Source organism: Hemicordylus capensis, chromosome 2 (assembly GCF_027244095.1).
Source record: "Hemicordylus capensis ecotype Gifberg chromosome 2, rHemCap1.1.pri, whole genome shotgun sequence".
NCBI lineage: Eukaryota > Metazoa > Chordata > Lepidosauria > Squamata > Cordylidae > Hemicordylus > Hemicordylus capensis.
In genome coordinates, this window is record NC_069658.1 from 246520572 (window position 1) to 246543511 (window position 22940).

The 22940-nt window shown below is 49.3% G+C and overlaps 1 protein-coding gene across 5 annotated transcripts; it reads right to left on the reverse strand.

Annotated features, from left to right (window-relative positions):
- Positions 1-962: 962 nt before the first annotated feature.
- LOC128342627 (zinc finger and SCAN domain-containing protein 31-like) lies at positions 963-22533 on the reverse strand. 5 transcript variants are annotated; one of them, XM_053290190.1, is made up of 6 exons: positions 22403-22533; positions 18983-19758; positions 14240-14363; positions 9848-10099; positions 3406-3504; positions 963-1992 (listed from the first exon to the last, which is right to left on the reverse strand). In XM_053290190.1, the coding sequence occupies exons 2-6, from the start codon at positions 19640-19642 to the stop codon at positions 1187-1189; spliced, it is 1941 nt and encodes a 646-aa protein (XP_053146165.1). In that variant the 5' UTR covers positions 19643-19758; positions 22403-22533; the 3' UTR covers positions 963-1186. The 5 variants fall into 5 exon arrangements, with proteins under 5 accessions (XP_053146165.1, XP_053146164.1, XP_053146168.1 ...); XM_053290189.1 differs by having other exon boundaries at positions 9848-10102; XM_053290193.1 differs by lacking the exon at positions 9848-10099.
- Positions 22534-22940: the final 407 nt, after the last annotated feature.

The following is a 22940-nucleotide window of genomic DNA, read 5'->3' on the forward strand; positions in this document are numbered from 1 at the left end:
TCAACCCAACTTATTACCAACTTTGTCACACAAGCTTCAGTCTTTGGTTACAAACCATAGGTAGAAGTCCATTAACAAGTCAGGTGGGCTGCTTGACAAATGGACTTGGATGTGATCGGACTAGGGATGTGCCGAAATGCGATTCGGCTGTCCGAATCGCCGGCACCTCCCTTTAAATTTGAGGGCTCACACACACAGCCCCTTTAAAACTGAGGGTGCAGGTCCGTACCTGCTCCTCCCCTCGCTGCCATTGCTGTCATCTAGGCGCTCCTCCAGCAATGCCTGCGCACCGGCAGGGTGTCTCCCAGCTGTCTCTGCACGGTGCTGGCACGCACGTGGTCTCGGCACATGCACAGAGGCCATGTGTGTGCCGGTGTCGCGCAGGGGCAGCTGGGAGACACCCCACCGGCGCACAGGCATAGCTGTGGGGAGCACCGGAATGACAGCAATGGTGGTGAGCAGAGGAGCATGTATGTTGTCCATCTTGTCTCTCCCTTGGCTTCCTTCCCCCACTTCCCTTCCCCTGTTGCTTGTAGTTTTTCACATAGTATAAACATATAGTCAACATATCCTTTTAGATAGTCATTTAAATCAGGCTTCGCCAACCTGCAGCCCTCCAGATGTTGCTGAACTGCAACTCCCAGCATACCCAGCCACAATAAATTGTGGCTAGGGATGTTGGGAGTTCAGCAACATCTGGTGTAGTGGTTAGAGTGCTGGACTAGGACCGGGGAGACCCGAGTCCAAATCCCCATTCAGCCATACTTTCTGGGTGACTCTGGGCCAGTCACTTCTCTCTCAGCCTAACCTACTTCACAGGGTGGTTGTGAGGAGAAACTTCACCGCTCTGGACTCCTTGGAGGAAGAGCGGGTTATAAAATGTAAAAAAAAACAAAACTGAAAAATTAAAAATCTTGTGTGAAACACCCCACATCTCCATACCATGAAAGTCTCACTCTGTATTCAATAAAATATACTTTTATTCTGATTTTAAGCTGTGGTTGTCCATTCTTCTTCATTGGAGGACTGCTTGATTTATAACCATGCCTTGGGTCCTAAGAGAGGTACACCAGCACCCCCTCGTAAGAGTGTGAAGTTGCCCACTGTTGCACCAGTGCTTGATTACTCCTACTGATGCTCTTTCCACCCTCCAAGCATGTACATGGTTTCTCGGCTACGTGGCCTCTCATGTGCTGAATAAGACCTGATTTATCACAAATGTCCTGGCTGCAGTCTGGCCACTGGGAGGATCTTTTCCCGTGTGGATTTTCTGATGCGAAGTTAGGCGGTCAACCCAACTGAAGCTCTTTCCACATTCGAAACATGTATAGGGCTTGTCCCCTGTGTGGAGTCTCTGGTGTCTAATGAGGTCCGAGTTCTGACTGAAGCTCTTTTCACACTCTGAGCATTTGTATGGTTTCTCTCTGGTGTGGATTCTCTGATGCCTAATAAGGCTCGACTGAGCACTCAGACTGATGCCACAGTCTGAGCAGCTGAACGGTTTCTGCCCTGTGTGCATTCTCAAGTGCTTGTTGAGGACAGATTTACGAATAAAGCTTTTCCCGCACTTGGAACAGTTATAAAGCTTTTCTCGTCTGTGGACTCGTTGATGTGAAATAAGGGTTGCTTTGTGATTGAAGCACTTTCCACAATCCAAACATGTGTGGGATAGCTCCCCATTGTGGAGTCTTGGTTGTTGCGTGAAGCTGTTCCCACAACTGAGGCTGTTCTCTGGTTTCTCCTTTGTGTGAGCATCCAGGCACTGGTTGTTTCGCTTTCCTCTTTCTTTTTCTTCTTGGATCAGGATTTTGTTAAAGTCTGCACCCTGACAAGTAACCGATTCGGCCTTCTTATTCTCTGCTTGGTTTCCTTCCTGCATCTTTGAGTCATCTTTGCCCAATAAATTCTCCTTCAACTCTTTGCACACCACTCTTTCTGATGACATCCCCTGGATTTCCCCTTTCCTCTCCTTCTCCTGCATACCATCAACTTCTGGAAATTAATGGAAAAAACAGAATTACATGCTATAGTGCAGTGGGGAAATAGAACATCTCTTCATGTCATGTCCGAAGATTCAGTGGAGAGACAGATACATATCCTAAGAGATACATATTAACCTAGGATAATATTGTTAGTTAGGGATTGCTCATGTATTTATTTTATATAGTCTCCTGTTAGGTTTTTTTCTGGTTTATCAAGTCTAATCTTTTAACTTCTTACTAGCCAACCCCACACAGAGCATCTGTGCGGCGCTTTGGGGCTAGCTGTTTCCCCCTCCCTCTTCCTCCTGCCCCGGTCTCTCCTCTCTTCCCCTTCCCTCCAGCCCTGTGCTCTTCAGCCCTCCTCCCCTCCCTTTCCTCCCCCCACACAGAGCCTCACCGGGTGGCGGGCAGCCAAGAGGGGCCCTGCCACCCACCCGCCGCCGTTTTTGCCTCCCTCCCGTTCGCCTGCCGCTGCCGCAGCTTTTCTCTCCCGCACTCCGCCCTCCAGCTGCCACCACTTTTCTCTTGCCCGCCACCGCCTTTCTCTCCCACCCGTCGCCACTGCTACTTTTCTCTCCCATCCTCCTCCGCCCGTAGGCCACCGCCAGCACTTTCTTGCCCCTCTCCTCCTCACTCCGCAGAACACTCACAGCGTGTCGCAAGAATTCCGCTGCCAAATCCTGCAGGACACGCACCAGCTAAGAGAATTAAATATATAGATTATACTAATGTTCTAGCCTAACCAAAAGCCCACTTGGATAATGTGCTTTGGACATGGTGGGTTTGAAAAATGGACTATAAGCCTATCAACACACATTTGAAACAGGACAAATCTCTTTCAGAGACAGTAGTCACTTCCCATGTCAGCATCTGAATGGGTAGATTTGCAAAGGCCAACCAACCTACCAATCATGGAATCATAGCGTTTTAGAACTGGAAGGGACCCTGGAGGTCTTCTAGCCTCTCCCCTGCTCAGTGCAGCAATATCCCAGGAATATAGGGAGCTGCCTTATACCGAGTCAGACCCTTGGTCTATCTAGCTCAATATTGTTTACACAGACTGGAGCGGCTTCTCCAAGGTTGTAGGCAGGAGTCTCTCTCAGCCCTATCTTGGAGATGCTGCCAGGGAGGGAACTTGGAACCTTCTGCATTCCACATAAGACCTGCTCTCCTGACCTCTTACCATCTTTCTTGCTTCCTCTGAACAGTCTTCTGGCTGTCCTCCTTTGAAATATAAGAATTGCAATGGCTGATCTTGGTGCTAACAAACTATACTTTCAAGGGAATCACCTGTATACTATTCAAGAAAGGAAAAGTATCAATCCAAATAACAACATGGAGGAATCTACCAGCACACCCACACTACTATAAGGGAATGCCACAATTTTCAAAGGGCCCCCTCCACAAACTCAATAGCAGCTACCTCTGGCTCTCTCTCCTTCCTCCCAAATCTGGACAAATGGATCTTCCTCTTCTTCTTTCAGCAAGGAAAAGCGGTCATGTTTAGGAATCAGAGGCCCTTCTGCAAAGGAAAACAAAGACACACCCAATAATATTCCAATCCAGAAGTATTTTAACTGGGTTTGTGATGATGATGCTTTGGCCCAGAGATGAAATTAGGCCTGGCTTGTGGAGTCCTGCTGGAAATACTCCTTTTAGACAAGAAATTAGATGAACTGGGGATGGGCGGCAGCTCAGCGGTAGAGCACCTGCTTTGCATGCAGAAGGTCCCAGGTTCAACCCTTGGTAGCTCCAGGTAGGGGCAAAGGCTGATGCCTGAAATTGTACTACTTACTACTACAGATATTTCTTTATTGCTTTTCAACCAAGTTTCTCAAAGTGTTTCATATAGAAAAAACAAACAAATAAGATGGCTCCCTATCCCCAAAGCAACTCACAGTCTAAAAAGAAACAAAAGGTAGATACCAGCAACAGCCACTGGAGGGATGCTGTGCTGAGGCTGTATAGGGCCAATTGCTGTCCCTTTGCTAAACAGAACAGCTTCATGATTTTCAAGGTCGAGAATTATGAGCTAAGGGGACCAATGGTCTAATTCAGGAGAAGGCAGCTTCATCTCCTCATTGTAGAATCCAAGTTGAGGTATGTAGGGACAAGGCAGTGGAGTGGAATCAGGAATGTTAATAGTTTAATGAAACAGAATGTACAGAGAGGCAAGTGCAGACTGCTTTTCTCTGTTCTTGCTGCTGGCTGTTTGTTAGCCCTGCCTCTACTCCGGGACTGGAACACAAGTAACTAAAGCGCCATTCAAAAGCTGGCCTGAATCAAGAAATGGATTAACCAAAAACATGAGTTAACCTGATTTGTGTGCATCAAGTGTATTCTTATTCAGTGAATTCAGTGTATTGTATTCAGTGGTAAAGCTCCTGCCTTGCACATAAAAGATCTCAGGTTCAGTCTCTGGTATCTCCTGACCCCTGCTAACTGAGCAAAGAGACACCTTTTAAAGTGGTGATTCTCTTATATTTAGCAGCGGGAGGGCAACTGGCCCTATCCATCCCCAGCACAGCATCCCTCCAGTGGCTGTTGCTGGTATCTGCCTTCTGTATCTTTTTAGATTGTGAGCCCTTTGGGGACAGGGGACCATCTTATTTATGTATTACTTATTTTTCTATGTATATATAAATATTCGTAGTAGTAATAGGGCTGGAAAAGACCCTCTGTTTGACACCCCAGAAAGCCGCTGCCAGTCAGTGTAGACAACACTAAGCTAGATGGACCAATGGTCTGACTCAGTATAAGGCAGCTTTATCTGCTCATCAGGCATATTCAGAGCTCAGTGGCAGTGCACCTGCCTTGCATGCACAAAGTCCCAGGTTGAACTAGATTCTTCACAGACTGTGCTGCATGGGTGTGCGTGCGTGCGTGCGTGCGTACACACACACACACGCATGTGAAGAGCAAGGCAGTTGATGAGGCGGTGGCAGCAGCAAGGCTGGCCAAGGTGTGGATTAGGCCAGTTTCTTTGGGTGGGTGGCGTATCTCCCTGAGCAACTGAGGATGCCTAGAGCTTGAAGCTGGAAGAGGCAGGAGGGAAGGGAGGAGCCAGTGGACAAGAGGTGGTGTGTGCTGCCCAAGCCGCAGCAGCAGCAATGAGGAGGCAGCCCCAGATCTGCAGCCTTCTTCTGCCTGCTTGCCTTTTAGGCGTGCCAAGAATGGCATTTGGAAATCCTGTCCTCGGCACGCCTAGAAGGTAACTGGGTGAGAGAAGGGAAAGGTGTTGGGCAGAGGTGCAGCTAGATAATTTTGGAGCCTAGACATAAAGGCCTCCCCACACTGCCCCTGCCATTGCAAGATAAACTGCAATGCACTATATTTTACACCAGAACATGCTCAGGGAAAGCTGGAAACTTTTTTTTCCTGATGGAAGAAAGCTGAAAGAAATTATGAAGAAGATACTTCCCACTGATCTGCACATCCCAAATTGAATTATTATTATTATTATTATTATTATTTTACACAGTCAGACAGGTGTTATTGATTGGTTTGTTTTATCCAGACATCGAGTCCTTCCCAAGGACCTGGGATGCCAGAATTTTATTGTCAATGTTGTTGCTGTTGTTATAGATATCGTCGCAGAATATAGGCTGTTCCCAGTAAAGTTGCTTTTTGTAATTGGCTGATGGTGATTTCTGTGGCCCCTATGGTGTTGAGGTGCTCTTCAAGGTCTTTTGGAACTGCACCCAGGGCACCAATTACCACTGGGATTATTTTGGTCTTTTTCTGCCACAGCCTTTCAATTTCAATTTGTAGGTCTTTGTATTTGGTGATATTTTCTTTTTCTTTTTTTTCTTTTATTCTGCTATCCCCTGGTATTGCTATGTCGATTATTTTGACTTGTTTTTCTTTCTTCTTGACTACAGTGATATCTGGTGTATTGTGTGGCAGATGTTTGTCTGTTTGTAGTCGGAAGTCCCATAATATTTGTACATCTTCATTTTCGACAACTTTTTCAATTTTATGGTCCCACCAATTTGTGGCTACAGGTAGCTTGTATTTTTTGCAGATGTTCCAGTGTATCATCCCTGCTACTTTGTCATGCCTTTGTTTGTAGTCAGTCTGTGCGATCTTTTTACAACAGCTGATTAGGTGGTCCACGGTTTCATCTGCTTCTTTACAAAGGCGGCACTTGCTGTTTGTTGTGGATTTTTCTACTTTTGCTCTTATTGCATTTGTTCTTAGTGCCTGTTCTTGTGCAGCCAGTATTAAACCCTCTGTTTCTTTCTTCAAGTTGCCATTCTTAAGCCATTGCCAGGTCTTGGTGATGTCTGATTTTCCACTTATATTGTGCAAATATTGACCATGCAGGGGCTTATTTTTCCATTTTTCTGCTCAGTTCTTGACTTGTTCTTTCTTGTAGGCCTGCTTTGTTTCATTGGTGTTGAATAGTTTCGCATTATTGACCATTTGAAGTGCATCTTCTTCAGTGTCCTTTATATATTCTTCAAGGCCTCTTTTCTCCTCCTCTACTATTTGATGGACTTGCAGCATTCCTCTTCCACCTGAGCTGTGAGGGAGGTATAGCCTATCTACATCACTGCGGGGGTGCAGAGCATGATTGATGGTCATGATTTTCCTGGTCTTACGATCTAGCATCTCTAGCTCTGCCTGGGTCCAGTCTATTATTCCTGCAGTGTATCTGGTAACGGGTATAGCCCAGGTGTTTATGGCTTGTATGGTGTTCCCACCATTGAGTTTGGGCTTTAGGATTTTTCTAACTCTCCTGATGTATTCACTTCCAATTTTTTATTTTAACTTCAGCGTGTGCAATGTTATCAGCCTGGAGAATGCCCAAGTATTTGTAACTATTGGTAATCTGTGCCTCTAGTTGGGCCCAGCTCACCTTCGCCACCGTCGTCCTGGGTCAGGCACCCCCCCCCGCCGCCACCTCGCTGGGCCCCGCCGCCTCGCTGCACCCCGCCACCTCGCTGGGCCTGCTGCCTCGCCCCGCCTCGCAGACGGGCCCGCCGCCGCCGTCTCGCTGGGCCCGCCGCCTCGCTGGGCCCCGCCACCGTGGCCTGGCCCGCCGCCGCCACACTGGGCCCGCCACCTTGGCTCCGCAGCCGCCAAGCCAGTGAATTCTCCTGGGTATGCGCCAGGACCAATCAGGCACACCCGCAGCCCAGCCGATCAGCTGGGCTGCCGGGACGCATTTTTCCTGGGCACACCCAGGAGAATTATATATATAGATGTTCTTTCTCTTCCAGGTTCTTGATCTTGCTTCCATTGGGCAGTTCTGTTTTTGTTATTTTTCCTCTGTTCATTATTAATGCAGCACACTTGTCTAGTCCAAACTCCATTGCTACATTGCTACTGAATATACGGACAGTGTTTAGCAGTGATTCGATTTCTGACTGGGACTTTCCATACAACTTCAGATCATCCATGTACAGCAGATGGTTGATTTTACTTGATGCTTTAGATGTTTGGTATCCAAGGCCTGTTTTGTTTAGTATTAGTGAAAGTGGGGTCATGGTGATTACAAACAACAGAGGGGATAGTGAGTCCCCTTGGAAAATACCTCTTCTAATGCTAACCTGTCCAAGTGTATCGCCATTGATTGTTAACTGTGTACTCCACATGCCCATTGCTTTTTAAAATAAATATCTGAATGTTTTTGCTGACACCACTTGTTTCTAAACATTTTAGTATCCATGTGTGAGGCAATGAGTCGAAGACTTTCTTGTAGTCAATCCATGCAACACTTAGATTGGTTTTTCTTCTCTTGCAATTTTCTAAAATCATTTTGTCAATCAGCAGCTGGTCTTTTGTGCCTCTGGTGTTCGGGCAGTTTCATTTCTGTTCAGCTGGAAGCTGTTTATTAGTTAATAAGTGTTCCATTACATCATCTGCTATTATTCCAGTTAATAATTTGAATATGGTTGGCAGACAGGTTATCGGTCTATAATTACTTGGAACTGCACCTTTTGCTGGGTCTTTCATGATGAGATGAGTTTTCCCAGTTGTTAGCCATTGTTCAATATCACCTCCTTGCAAAATGTGATTGAACTATTTTGATAGTTGTTTATGAAGGCTTGTTAGGTGTTTAAGCCAAAAGCCATGCGGTTCATCGTCGCCTGGCGCAGTCCAATTTTTAATTTTCTTTGCTCTTTCGCTTATTAATTCTGGTGTTATTATTAGACCTTGCATTTGTTGGTTACATTTTTGACCTCTTTTACCCAGCCTGCTTTTTAATTATAATCTATTGGATTGTCCTATAATTTCCACAAGAATTGAACTGTTTCTTCTTTATTTGGTGTTTCTATGTTTCTTGCAGTTTTTCTGCAGTCGGGATTGCCTGGGGAAGCCTCCTAGCAATGCTACGGTAAGTCACTGAGTCCTTTTGCCCGCCATAGGAGTCAAGCGCTGAGCTGCAAAAGAGGAAGCTGCCATCGCACGATGGGTGGGAATCTGGACTCCCTGGCTCCAGTTTCAGTGTAGGTGCCACCGTGCAAGCAGAGCTGTGCCTGTGGCACTGTCTGCCTCACTCTCCTCCCTTGTGAGTTGCACGGCTCGCATGGGCTGCCTGGAGGAGGACTCCCACAGTCGGTGCTGTCACATGTGTGTAGTTGCACACAGTGAACATAAGAACAGCCCTGCTGCATCAGGCCCAGGGCCCATCTAGTCCAGCATCCTGTTTCACACAGTGGCCCAGTGCAGGCACTGCTATAGCCGGGCAGAAGTGGCTGTGGCTTGGCAACTTTCTCGCCTGGCCCCAGCACACCTGGAGCAGACTGAGTAGGCCACGCAGTGCTCACCCAGTCATGTGACTTGCGCTTGTGGCCACCTGGGGTGGCAAGGGGCACCAGCGGCCCACCATCACCTGGGACATTTAAAACATAATTTGGGGGCCCTAAGGCCTACAAGGGTCTGGTCCAGGGGAAAAAGTGCCCCTGCAAGGGAGGTGGGATGGAACAGGTTCAGCTGCTTTGCCCCTTGATGCTGGTTTTTTGTATGTGTTGGGAGTGTGGCCATCATAAGGGGGTGGCCAGGCGCTGGCAGCGCTCAAGCCAGCCCTGCTTGACACACCACCTCTAAAAGGCTGCTGGCCCCTGCTTTACTGGATTAGCCAGGTGAATACACTGGCTGACATCCAGACCCTGTGCTGCTGCTACAACAACAACAACAACAAATATTTATATACCGCTTTTCAACATCCCTGTCCCCAAAGGGCTCACAATCTGAAAAAGAAACATAAGATAGACACAAGCAACAGCCATGGGAGGTGCTGTGCTGGGGGTGGATAGAGCCAGTTACTCTCCCCGTGCTAAATAAAAGCGAATCACCATGTTAAAAAGGTGCCTCTTTGCCCAGTTAGCAGGGGTAATGCCCAGTTAGTAGAGGTAACAAAGATCCACCGATGCAAGAAGGTCACCTAGCTGAGCGGATGCTCAATGTTGCACCGTCTCTTGCGCCCTTGGTCTGCCTGCACAAGGTACATAGTAACATAGGAAGCTGCCATATACTGAGTCAGACCACTGGTCCATCTAGCTCAGTATTGTCTTCACAGACCAGCAGCGGCTTCTCTGAGGTTGCAGGCAGGAGTCTCTCTCAGCTCTATCTTGGAGATGCCAGGGAGGGAACCTGGGAACCTTCTGCATTCAAGCATGCAGATGCTCTTCCCAGAGTGCCTCCATCCCCTGAGGGGAATACCTTACAGTGCTCACACCTCTAGTCTCCCATTCAAATGCAACTAGGGCAGACCCTGCTTAGCAAAGGGGAAAGGTCATGCTTGCTACCACAAGACCAGTTCTCCTCCCGATGCAGCAAGGGATATTAGGGACTCTGGATTCCTGGCAGAAACTTCACCTATCTGCACGGCAGACATTTTGTTTCTTGTTTCTTACCAGCGTCAGTTTCTGCCAGGACTGTAGTTTCTCTGGCGGCCTTGCAACATCCCCCATGAGGAATGGATTCATCCGTCTCCTCCTCCAGGTGTGTTTTCTGTGGAATCTCCAGATTTGTGGGGATGTTTTCCTCCTTATAGCACAGAGAAAGATTTTCTTTTACTTTCCATGTTGCGGTCCCACGTGGTCCCACCAGTTCCAAATCTTCCGGCACAGATTTTTCCTCCTCATCTGTAATCATCCATCCTTTGTCTACTAGACAAACGAGAACCCCTATCAGCTTGTTCTCTGGTTTACAAAAAATAGAACTTTAAAACAAGGAATAAAAACAATTACATAGGTACATAGTAAACTGCCTCATAATGAGTCAGACCCTTGGCCCATCCAGCTCAGTATTGGACTGGCAGAAGCTCTCCAAGTTTTCAGACATTACTTTATATGAAATAAGCTAAAAACTACTTGATGTCTGTCTTCTAAATGTCTGCCGTCTAAATTCAAGCCAGCTCAGTCACTGGCTCAGCTTGCTGTGACATCACAGAATGCTCTTGACAATTTCAGCTGCCTCATGCATTTAGAGCAATAGATGGAAGTAAAAGAGGTGCAACATGGGGGATTGTTAGGCGACTCAGGAGCTACTGCACGGGTGTAACGATAGGGGGGGCAGGGGGGCACGTGCCCCAGGCGCCACTTGCTAGGGGGGCACCAATAAGTGCCCCCGCCAATCCCCGAAAATTTCCCGAATTTTTTTTTTTTTTTTAAACACTTTTCAGCAGCACTTTTAGCTGCTGGGCTACTTGGTACGGCGCCCCGAGAGCATCTCCGTGCCGTGTCCCAACTCCAGGCTGCTGCTCTCAACCAACCTGCCTGCTCATTGGCTGGACAGTCCCTCCTGACTAGCAAGCTTCCCGCGTTTGTGCAGCAGGGCAGGCGAGATCTCACAGCACACACGTACATACTGCTGCACGCAGCGCTCTTGCTTACCGCTCTCTCTTCAGTTCAGGCTGCAGTGTGTGCACTGTGCTCGCGGAGGTGGTCAGAGGAAGGAAGGAACTTACCAGCAGCCCGGTGTTTTTCTCATGAGCCTTAGCCTGTTGCCTGCTCGTGGAGGTGGAGCCTTTTGCTTTCAGGAGTCACAGGAGGAGACTAAGCAGCCCTGGGGTGGCATTTACTTATATGTGCTACAAAAATGGGGGTGAGGTATGGCGTTTTTTGTTCTTATTGCCCTTGTTGGGAGTGCTGTGCTTACTGAACAATTATATAGTAAAGGTGGAGGAATAATGGGGGGGAGTCCGTCTTCTCAGTCAAACCCTGTAAGCGTGAGAGAGCTGCTACAAAGAGGCGCGAGAGGAGTTTTGCAACTGCAAGATAAACTCAGTCTGTGAGTCAGTCGCAGCTGCTGCAGGCGGGCTGCAAACCATCTCTGATTGCAGCCCGTCTGCAGCTGCTGCGACTGACTCAGACTGAGTTTATCTTGTAGTAAACTAGAGAGTTTGCAGCCTGCCTGCAGCAGCTGCGAGTCTGCGATTGACTCAGAGACTTGCAGCAGTAAACTAGAGAGTTTGCAGAAAAGACTGGAGGGCTGAGAGTTGCCTCAGTGGAAATGACGGTGGTGGGGAAAGGGGGAGGGGTATATTGAGAGGGAAACCTTGTGGAGCGATGTGGCGAGGTGCTTGTAAAACACAGTGTTTGAATGCATTTCCAGCCCCACTTTTAACATGCCCGAGGAAGGCTCTGAGTCTCCTGAAAACTTGCAGGGGTGTGTGTGTTCCTTGGAGGGGTGTCTGGTGGAGGGAGGGCTTTGGAGAGGACCCAGGAGAACCCCCTACTGCAGATGTGAGTTGGTTTTTCTGCCTTGGCGTCTTTCTCCTTCTTGCTCCCCTCATATCAGTTTTCCTGTAATTCCCCCTTGCCCTGCCCTTCTTTCACGTTTATTTCCTGTATTTGGGGCATGAAGGAAAGAAGGAAGCTCCCCTGGGCTGTTGCTGCTCTGGCTGTCGTGTTGCTGCCTGTGCAGTCTGGGGCTGCAGCATGTTTTTGGGTTTTTTTGGGTTTGCTTCGGGTTCCCCATCACTTGACAATGGCCAGGGGAGGGGGAGTGAGTCTTGTGGCTTCCCTCTGCTCCTGGCTTCCCTCTGCACGTTTCTCTCGCTGGCTCACCTCTCCCTCTGTTATTTGGAACAGCAGGGATGAGGCTTTTGTTCTGGAAACACAAAGGTATTTGGGACTGGGGTGGGGGGTGGGAGACGGGAACTCAATTTTGAGGCAAAAAGATGATGCCTTACTGTCTCACATCATTGTGGTGGCTTTTGCTGAAGAAAAGACTAAAACTTTCTTTCTCTCCCTTCTGGCTGCTGTGCACATGAATTAGCTAATAAATCTGCATTTTATGCATAGCTGGAAGCTTATTGTATTGATCTACTGCTCAATGTTTTTACTTGGAGAGATCTGGCTTAAGTAGCCTGTTGGGAGCCTGTAGGGAAATTGAAATTCCCTTTTCGGGGTGAGGGGTAGCCTTGTTGCTTATTACTGTTGCATTCTTCTTGCAAACTATGGACAGATTCATACATTAATCAATTCAAAATCCCCCAACCATTCAAGCTGGTAGCTGTGTGTGTGCAGACATACATGTGTAAAGATAACATACCATTGTGGAATGTCCTTGGGTATGAGGTTGTGTTTTGTGAAATAATCTTCATACATGCAGTTGGAGCTGAAGCTAGGGAGAAGTGGCAAAACCACAGGTTTGGCATGTGAATCCATCTTACTGTACTATTTAAGCTGCAATATCTAACTTCACACAAAATGTGTCTAGCTGTGCTTGAAGGAGGAGGACTTGGAAGATGATTTTCCTTTGATATTCTTCTGGAAATTCTCAGAATTATTGTTGGATCATCTAGTGGTAACTGATTCACATATATGGATCAGAATTTGAACCTGACTAAAACAAATTGAGTCACCTTAAGTGGCGCAGTGGTTTGTTGCAAAAGCAAGTTCCAAATTTATTTTAAATTAAATAAAATTAAAGTAGAGATTTTGCCCTAAGTGTAATGTAGGATGTATCATCATTCATTGCATCATAATTCTGATGTTAGATACAAGCCAACTTCACAGGGTTGTTGTGAGGAAAAACCTAAGTGTAATGTAGGATGTATCATCATTGCATCATAATTCTGATGTTTGAGATACAAGGCAACTTCACAGGGTTGTTGTGAGGAAAAAACACGTGTGTCAGTCAGATGTATGTTGGGGGGGCGGCGGGGGGGGGGGGCGCAATTTCAGTGCTTGCCCCGGGCACCGTTTTCCCTAGTTACGCCTCTGAGCTACTGGTCCCTGTCTTATCTGAAGTAACTCCCCAGGCTCTTGGGCCTGCTTCCACCTTACTTTCTTTCCTACCAAAATTGCAAATCTGATTGGCTGGTTGAGTAGAAATATGGCTAAGACATTTATAATTATGCTTTCTTTCAGTGCTCAGGGTTGTCTTTACTTTCTCTTCAGTTTCTTTCCCCCCACAAATCAATGTATCTTGTTCCCCTCTTGTCCTGCAGCAAAGTTCTCCTGGAGTTCAGGGATTCTGATGTCAAAAAATTTGCCAAGTTACCCCTGCCAACTTGGCAAAGAGGCACCTTTTAACATGGTGATTCCCTTTATTTAGCAGGGGGAGAGTAACTGGCCTTATCCACCCCCGGCACAGTACCTCCAGTGACTGTTGCTGGTGTCTATCTTGTGTTTCTTTTTTAGATTGTGAGCCCTTTGGGGACAGGGATCCATCTTATTTATGTATCATTTCTCTGTGTAAACCGCCCTGAGCCACTTTTGGAAGGGCGGTATAGAAATTGAAAATAAAACACTTCTCTCTCAGCCTAACCTACTTCACAGGGTTGTTGTGAGAAGAAACTCAAGTATGTAGTACACCGCTCTGGGCTCCTTGGAGGAAGAGCGGGATATAAATGTAATAAATAAAAATAAAATAAAATAAAAAATAAATATCCCTTATACTGTCTATGTAAATTATTGTACAGTAAAAAAAGAAGTATTTCCTGGAAGCCTCAGGTCTGCCCACAGCTGCTCTACAAAGCCTCAGATGTGTTATGAACCACTCTCCTGTCCATCCTTTCCTGAGAACATAGGAACAGCCCTGCTGGATCAGGCCCAAGGCCCATCTAGTACAGCATCCTGTTTCGCACAGTGGCCCACTAGATGCCACTGGAAGCCACAGGCAGGAGTTGAGGGCATAACCTCTCTCCTGCTGTTACTCCTCTGCAAGAAGAGCAAAGAGTCTGGAGAGGCTAAGGAGAGGAAGTAGCCCATGAGTTCTCTCAGGAGAAGAAAGGAGCCTCAGATGAGGGAAGTCTAGGAAGGAGCTTCTAAGCATCCCAGGATGCAGGATCTTACCCAAGGGGCTGACCCCTCCATTGCCATCTTCCTGCTTGGTCTCCACAAACAGCTGCCTCTGCACAATGTCAGACAGACCTTGGCTGGCCTCCTCGAAACTCACTGTCACTTCCTCAAATGCCATCTGCAACACGAGAGAGGAACCATTTCAAGATAAACAGACAGTGCTGAGGGGGCTAGATGCAAGAGCCTAGTACCACCTCTCCAGGGTGTTTTTAAAAACATTCAGAACAGCACAATGGGACATAAGTGTAATTCACATGTGCAGCGGGTGCTGCTACACACCTGTGTATTTTCTTGTGCACACACACTTTGTTTCCTAGAGTCATATTCCATGACATTTAGAAGCCTACACAAGGGAAGAAAATCCTCAGAACTGGGAAACTAGTGCAGAGGGGTGTGTTATTTATCGTTGAAGACTCTGTGAAGAGTAGCAGTGGAGTCTACGGGAATCGTAATTGGCAGGGGGAGGAGAAATTGGGGCACCTGATCAGGGGCTGGGTGCTAGAGGAGCCTGGGCTACACACTTTGACTTTTCTCACTGTTCTCAGTTACTTCTCACCAGTGTTCCCTCTAACAAGGTTACCCAGATAATTGTTGACTACAACTCCCAGAATCCCCAGCTGTAATGACTTTTACATGGGGATTATGGGAGTTGTAGTCAATATCTGGGAATCCCTGTTAGCAATAGCAATAGCAATAGCACTTACATTTATATACCACTCTATAGCTGGAGCTCTCTAAGCGGTTTACAATGATTTTTAGCATATTGCCCCCAACATTCTGGGTACTCATTTTACTGACCTCGGAAGGATGGAAGGCTGAGTCAACCTTGAGCCCCTGGTCAGGATCAAACTTGTAACCTTCTGGTTACAGGGCGGCAGTTTTACCACTGCGCCACCAGGGGCCATGTTAGAGGGGAAACTGCTTCTCACACCATCTAACACAATGCACCTTTTGCATGACTTGAATTTTTGAATGGCACCTTTTCCCTTTGGAACTAAACACTGTGTGTCTGGTTACACATTTTTTTAAAAAAGAGTCCTGTCCCACTTCATACACAAGTGCCTCATTGACATTATGAGGCGGAAATCAGAATGGAAATCCTTTCATAAATATACACAACTTTGGAGGGCATTCATTTGGGGATCAGTTAAAACTCCACGAATCAGACTGATTCGCACACAACTGACTCCGGGTTTATTATTTGGGGACCGAAATAAATTCTACTAGCTTAACTCGCGCAGAGCATCTGCGCACTAGTACTAGATTGCTCCCCTCACCCCCTGTCACAGCCCCCCCCCACCTCAGAGATCTCTCCATCCTCAACTGAGCTGCACTCCTGCTCTTCCTCCTCCTCCTCCATCCTTTTGTCTCCATCCCCCTCACCCCTCTTGGTCGCTCCTCCTTCCCTTTACTCCATCCCCCTCACCACTCTTGGTTGCGGCTGCAGCGTTGCTGGCGTTGACTGGCCAAGCTGCAGCCCCCTAACCCCAGAGACCTCCCCACCCTCCCCTGAGCCCCACTCCTGATCCTCCTCACAGGAGGAGCAGCAGCAGTGGTTGACTGGGCCCTTTCTAGCTGCTGCCACTGCCATGGCCACTCGTTTCCCTCAGGCCGCTGACAAGCCTGAGCCTGTCCCTCGCCTGCCTACCTCCCTCCGCCAATGGCCTAGGTTGCCCCAAGCGGCGGCAGCAGCAGCTGTGCTTGACCAGGCCCTTCTTTGCTGCTGCTGCCACTGCCGCCATGGCTGCTTGTTCCCCTCAGGTTGCTGACAGGCTCGGGCCCATTCCTCGCTCTTTCTTCTTTTTCTCTCTCTCTCTCTTCCACTCGCTCTTCCCCTCCCTTCTTTTTCCTTTCTTTCTCTCTCTCCCTTCCTGAGTTAACAGATCATGTTCATCTTGTTTCCTCATCTAATTCAGACACCCTTCTTCTGAAGGGAATCTTTCCTCCCTCACGACTGCTCTCTTCACATACCCCTGCCCACTATCCTTTTATATAGAGACAAGTGAATTTTGGCCCGTTGAATAACGGGCGCTAGTAACGGGGCTCCTGGCCCCCCGCCGCCATTCCCCCTCCCTCCGCCGCCCGCCCCCCCCCCTTTAAGGGCCAAATCGGCCCAGGCACTTGCCCCCGCCAGGCCGGGGAGACGGAGGCCGGGACCGGGGGCGGAGTGGAGGCCATGTAACTTTTAAAAAAAATTGCTCCCGTGGCTGCGGCCGCCGACCGCCCACCCTCCCTCCCAGCTGCCGAGTCCCCCTTACCCTGGCCGACTGCTGTCGGCCGTAGACAGCCCTCAATTTAAGAGGCAGAGAGGAGCTCCTCTCTGTGCAAAGCCTCTTGAAGAACTGCCGCTTTGAGCGCTTGCGTCCCTTGCGCCCAAAGCGGCAGTTTTTCAAGAGGCTTTGCACAGAGAGGAGCTCTGCTTGCGAGCTCCTCTCTGCCTCTTAAATTGAGGGCTGTCTACGGCCGACAGCAGTCGGCCAGGGTAAGGGGGGCTCGGCAGCTGGGAGGGAGGGTGGGCGGTCGGCAGCGGCGGCCGCGGGAGCAATTTTTTTTTTAAGTTACATGGCCTCCGCTCCGCCCCCGGCCTCTGTCTCTTTCGGCCGAGGCGGCGGCTCTGCCGCCGCCTCGGTCACTCTCCCCCGCCGCCGCTTCTCCGGGGCGGCCACTTCTGGCCGCCCAAGATGGCTGCCGGCGATCGTGTCTCCCTTGCCCTGCTTCGCGCATGCCCAGAACAGGGCAGGGAGGCACGGACACACGCTTGGTGTCCGTCCACGGACGGATACCAAGCGTTTTATTAGAGAGGACTAGTGTCTTTCAGCCTGTTAAATTAACGGGCACTAGTAGCCTTTTCCGCCCTCCCCAGCCGTCTCCTCCTGCCCGGGCCCTCCGCCTCCTCCGGCCGGGGCCCTCAGCAGGGCCCGCTTACCCAGGGCTCCGGCTTCCCCTGGGTCTGCTGTCTTCCCTGGCCTCCCCCGCTGCCTCCTCCTGGCGGGGGGCCCTCCACCTCCTCTGGCCGAGGCCGCGGCTCCGCCGCTGGCTCGACCGCAGTGTGTCTGCCACTGTTTTTCCCCTCCCTCGCAGCCTGGGCCCTCCGCCTCCTCTGGCCGAGGCCACCGCTTCCCTTCCCGCGGCCGGGCCGGGCCCGCCGCCACTGCCTCAGCTTTCCCCGCGGCAGGGCCGGTCCCGCGGCCGCCGCCTCTGCCCTCCCCGTGGCCTGCCCGGTCCCGCGGCCACCGCCTCCGGCCTTCCCACAGCCGGGCCGATCAACCGGCCAACATGGCGGCCGGCGCCGGCATCTCCCTCGGCTCTTCTGCGCACGCGCACCACGCATGCCCAGAATGGCCGAGGGAGACACGGGCGGACATGCCAGGGAAGACAAGGGCGCACACGCTAGGGTTTTATTATATAGGATTCCTTTCCTCTACAATCAAGAACATCTTCCAACTAGTAACAGTTGCATTCCAACTGGCCTTAACCATCACAGGCTCCTCCTCCCTATTTGCATATGGAATCCCCACTGCTCAATTACCATGGTGCCACAGGCGCCTCCTCCCTATCTGCATATGGAATCCGCACTGTCCAATCACCACGGTGCTTCTGCTCCGTTACCTCCAATTGGTAAAGCACTGTGTGGCAGGGCTTGGCACTTATGTCCTTAGCGTATTATATATATACTAGCCAACCCCGCACAGAGCATCTGTGCACTCTTTGGGGCCGGTGGTTACCTCTCCTCCCTCCCCCTTCTGCCCCAGTCTCTGCTTCCGGGCCCAGGCGCCTCCTCCCCACCGCCACTTCTGCCCCCCTCCCACTTTCTTTCCCCCCTCCTGGGCCTTGCCTCCGTGGCTGGGCCCGCCACCTCTGGCCGGGCCGCGGCGGCGGCAACCAATCCTCCTGGGTGCTCCTCAGCCAATCAGTTGCGTCCGCAGTCCAGCCAATCAGCTGGGCACAGGGATGCACATTCCAAGGCACACCCAGGATAATTAATATAATAGATAGATTGATTGACTGAACTGATTCAGGGGATTAGGTAGGACGTGAGCCTTGACAGCATCATAATGCCTTTCTCCTGGACAGCCGGAGTCCAGAAAATGCAAGCCAACTTGCTTTCAGGAGATCCTGCAGGAGATCCTCATTCCCCAGCCAATTTCCAGCATTCAGTCCATGAAAAAACCCCGAGAGCTGAATGAAATAGAATTTTTGACTACAGGGCCAGAAGGTCCCCAGTGGAGGGTTACCTCGCGGCACCTTGCCCCCAATTTCCAGCATGCAGACCCTCGAAACCAGCCTTACTGCTGAGTCAGAGAGAGTTTCTTTCTGGCTCAGCTTTGGAGGTGGTTTTCAGGAGCTGTGTGTTGGAAATCAGGGCCAGGAGAAGAAGGACAATCTCCTGTGACATTTTTACAATCAAAACATTATAGTATTACTGGCAGGCAAACCTTAAACTAGACTTGGCACATCACACCTGAAAGGTTACCAACCCCTGTGTTACACTGAATCTGTTCCTCCCTAGTGAGTATCTGCCACTTAGATATAAATAGTTATCATTTTGAATTTGCCACAGTGTAATTAAACATGTTTTATAATTACAGACACAACTGCTGTCTAATCAGCTTAAATGCGACCTGGACAGAAGTTTGGGGCCACATGTTTTAGGCCTGGAGGAGTTCCCTTCTCTCCACAGAGAGCTCCATCACAGACCTCATCACACCCAGGAACAATGCAGCAGAACAGCCTAACCTGTCTTCCCTGTCGCTGGGCCTCTTGCTGCCTCAGTAGGAAATCCTCGGCCAGGGCCACCGCCTGGGCGCAGGTCTCTGGGCTGTGTTCCCTAACCCAGCTCTGCATTTCCTGGGGAAGGATGGTCACAAACTGCTCCAGGATCAGCAGCTCCAAAATCTGTTCCTTGGTACATCTCTCCACTTTCAGCCACCAACAGCAAAGTTCTCGTAGTCGGCTGTAAGCCCTTCTTGGTCCCTCAGCCTCTTGGTAGTGGAAATGCCTGAAGTGCTGGCGCAGTTTCTCCCTGCTCATGGCATCCCCGCGCAAGATGGCTGCCTTCACCTTCCCATAGTCCACCCGGTCTCTGGCTTCCATCCTGTCAAAGGCCTGCTCGGCTTCTCCACTCAGGGCTGGCAGGAGTCGGGCTGCCCACTCTTCCTTGGGCCACTGGCAGGCTTCAGCCACTTGCTCAAAGGAAGCCAGGAAGGCCTTTGCATCCTCCCATGGGGTGGGCCCTGGCAAATGTGGTTCCCCCCAGCTCAGAGAAGGAGACTTCACTGTCCTTAGGAATTCCTGCCATTGAACTTCCCAGTGCTGGGCCAAGGTCTCTTCTGGTTCCTCCTTCACCTGATGTGGAATAGTCCTCGTGAGGGATCCCCCACTACCCCCAGAATGCATTGTTTCAGGAGGCTGATGTATTCCATCCAAGTACAACTTGGGTTTATAACCTATAATGTCTGGGAGGAAATGAGAAGCTTTTCCGGTCTCTTCAGATTCCTCCCGTGGCGCATGGCCTAGATTAAAACAAATAAGAAGAAAAAATGCCAATCACTTTTGGCTGATACCATTTCTTATGGATATTCAAGTTATATGGTATGCATACAAATATTATTAACCACCCCCACAACTAAATCAAAGTTCCATACATTTTATTAATTTAATTTAACATTTGAACAAATAAGAAGGGTGTGTGAAATCAAGTATTAACCGCCCGCCAGTGCTATGCTGAACACAAAAGCGCACCAAGAATAGCAAACAGGAGAATTATCACACAACAAAGCAAAGGAGAGAAGATCCCTCACAGAATAATTCACTTTTGCTTCACACAAATCCCATTACTGAAATTGACTGGGTTGCGGAGATGAAAGGGGAGAGAGAGTCAGGAACATTGCAATATGCTCATAGAACATAGGAACATAGAAAGCTGCCATATACTGAGTCAAACCATTGGTCTATCTAGCTCAGTATTGTCTTCACAGACTGGCAGCGGCTTCTCCAAGGTTGCAGGCAGGAATCTCTCTCAGCCCTATCTTGGAGATGCTGCCAGGGAGGGAACTTGGAACCTTCTGCTCTTCCCAGAGTGGCTCCATCCCCTGAGGGCAATCTCTTACAGAGCTCACACGGCTAGTCTCCCATTCAAGTGCAACAGGGGCAGACCCTGCTTAGCTAAGGGGACAAGTCATGCTTGCTACCACAAGACCAGCTCTCCCTGGTGTAGTAAAACAATCCAGCTAGCTTAAGTGAGTGAGTCAATCTGCTTGTCTCAAGGAAAAAGGCTAAGAATAGTCTGTCCAGTCTGACCAAATGTGTGCTCACAGGGGCAACAACTCAAGGCTGAGACAACGGCTCTTTCCACCCAGGGAAGAGAATCTCTGCAAAACACAAAGACGACAGCACCATAACCTAAGCCTTATTCACATGTTATGTTCAACAGATAAGAACATAAGAGCAATCCTGCAGGATCAGGCTCAAAGCCCATCTAGTCCAGCATCCCGTTTCACACAGTGGCCCACCAGATTCCTCTGAAAAGCCCACAGGCAAGGGGTGAGAGCATGCCCTCTCTCTTGCTGTTGCTCTCCTGCAACTGATATTTGGAGGCATCTTGCCTCTGAGGCTGGAGGTGGCCTATAGCCCTCAGACTAATGTAAACTTGTCCTCCATGAATTTATCTAAACCCCTCTTAAAGCCACCCAGGCTGTTGGCTCTCACCACATCTTGTGGCAGATACGTAATGTTCAATCAACATACAATCTGTGTACAGCAACTTTGGCCCTCCATATGTGGTTGGACTGCAACTCCCATCATCCACAGCCACACTGGCCAAATGTCGGGGCTTTTGGGAGCTGCAGTCCAACATCTTCAGGAGAGCCAAAGTTGTTCAGCCCTGGTGTACAGTGTATAAAGATCTATATGCAGATAGAGTTATTCACATATTATGTTGTACAGCAGTCATAGGAACATAGGAAGCTGCCATATACTGAGTCAGACCATTGGTCTACCTAGCTCAGTATTGCCTACACAGACTGGCAAGGTTGCAGGCAGGAATCTCTCTCAGCCCTATCTTGGAGATGCCAGGGAGAGAACTTGAAACCTTCTGCTCTTCCCAGAGCAACTCCGTCCCCTGAGGGGAATATCTTGCACTGCTCACACTTCTAGTCTCCCATTCATATGCAACTAAGGCAGACCCTGCTTAGCTACGGGAACAAGTCATGCTTGCTACCACAAGACCAGATCTCCTCTCTGAGTCCATTTCCTATCTGTAGCCTGCATTTCATGGGACCTATACCAACATTCACTTTTAACATAACCAGAGGGATAGCCATTCACACAAAAACATACAAGTGTGTAGACACATCTGTGCAGGGGCGTAACAAGGCTGGAGTGGGCCCAGAGACAAAATTTTAAAATGGGCCCCTCGCTGATACACACACACACTTCACATGTGACTTGCCTCTGAGGCACCCCTGGAGGTGTGGGAGCCCCCAGGCAGCCGCCTCCCCCTGCCTAATAGTAGTTACGCCCCCTGCATCTGTGGGCTCCCCATCAGTGAAGATTTTCAAACAGAGGCTGGACAACCATCTGTCAGGGTCCAGGATGCTTTAGCAATTTCCTGCTCTAAGCAGGGGATTAGACTAGAAGATCTCCATGGTCCCGTGGTCCCTCCCGGCTCTAAAATTCCATGATTCTAGAAAATGGAGGACAAGACAGGAACCAGTTGGTTGAACTAATAAGGACACAGCTTCAGCCTAGATATTGGGAGGAATTTCCTGACTGTAAGAGCTGTTGGACAATGGAACAGTCTGCCTCATGCAGTGGTGTGTGCTTTCCTTTTGCGGAGGTTTTCAAACAGAGGCTGGACGGCCACCGGTCAGGGATGCTGCAACAGTTTCCTGCGCTGAGCAGCGGGTTAAGACTTGAAGATCCCTAAGGTCCCTTCCAGCTCTAAAATGCAATGACCATGTGTTATGCCTTTGCACAGAGAAGGGGGGCAGCTTTTCTCTAATGCAGAGGTGGCACGCTGGAAGCAGGCTCCCCATGGCTCAAAGCGAGGACTGGAAAAGTTGAAGCTCTCTCTCTATCTCTCTCTCTCTCTCCTCTCCCCCAGTTTGCTGCATCTCTTGCAGCTTTTCTTCTTTCCGCTTTGGAAATGCAACTCACCAATTCATGCAGCAAAATCTTCTCCGCCTTCTTCCTGTTTCTGCAACAACAAACTCAAAACCAGCCCCTACCCGCGCCCGCCGCCTCCGCCGCCGCCACCACGAAAACAGGCGCCACCCTTTTGGCACGCCCCCTATCGCTTTGCCTTTGAATGTTCTCTCTAGGAAACGGAGCTCTATCACTTTAACCCGTTGAGACACTGTATACTACTAAAACATAAAAACACCACTTGCCCATAGATGCAGTTTATTTAGGGATGGATGGAAGGAAGAAGCAAGCAAGCAAAAGATTTAAGCCTCCCTTTAAGCTTCATTTCCTCATTGGTAAATTCTTTCCCTAATCCCAGATGCCTAAAGGTTGCTCAGTGGTGCTGGAAAGGCCCTCTACTCAAGCTCTGAGGTTTTTCAGATGAGTTTTAAAACTAGGTGTGACTCATAGGTATTGGGTAAGCTGCTTAAACACGGAGTCAGAGCCTTGGTCCATTTAGCTCCGTTTTGTCGACACTGACTGGCAGCAACTCTCCAGATGTTTCTCCAGG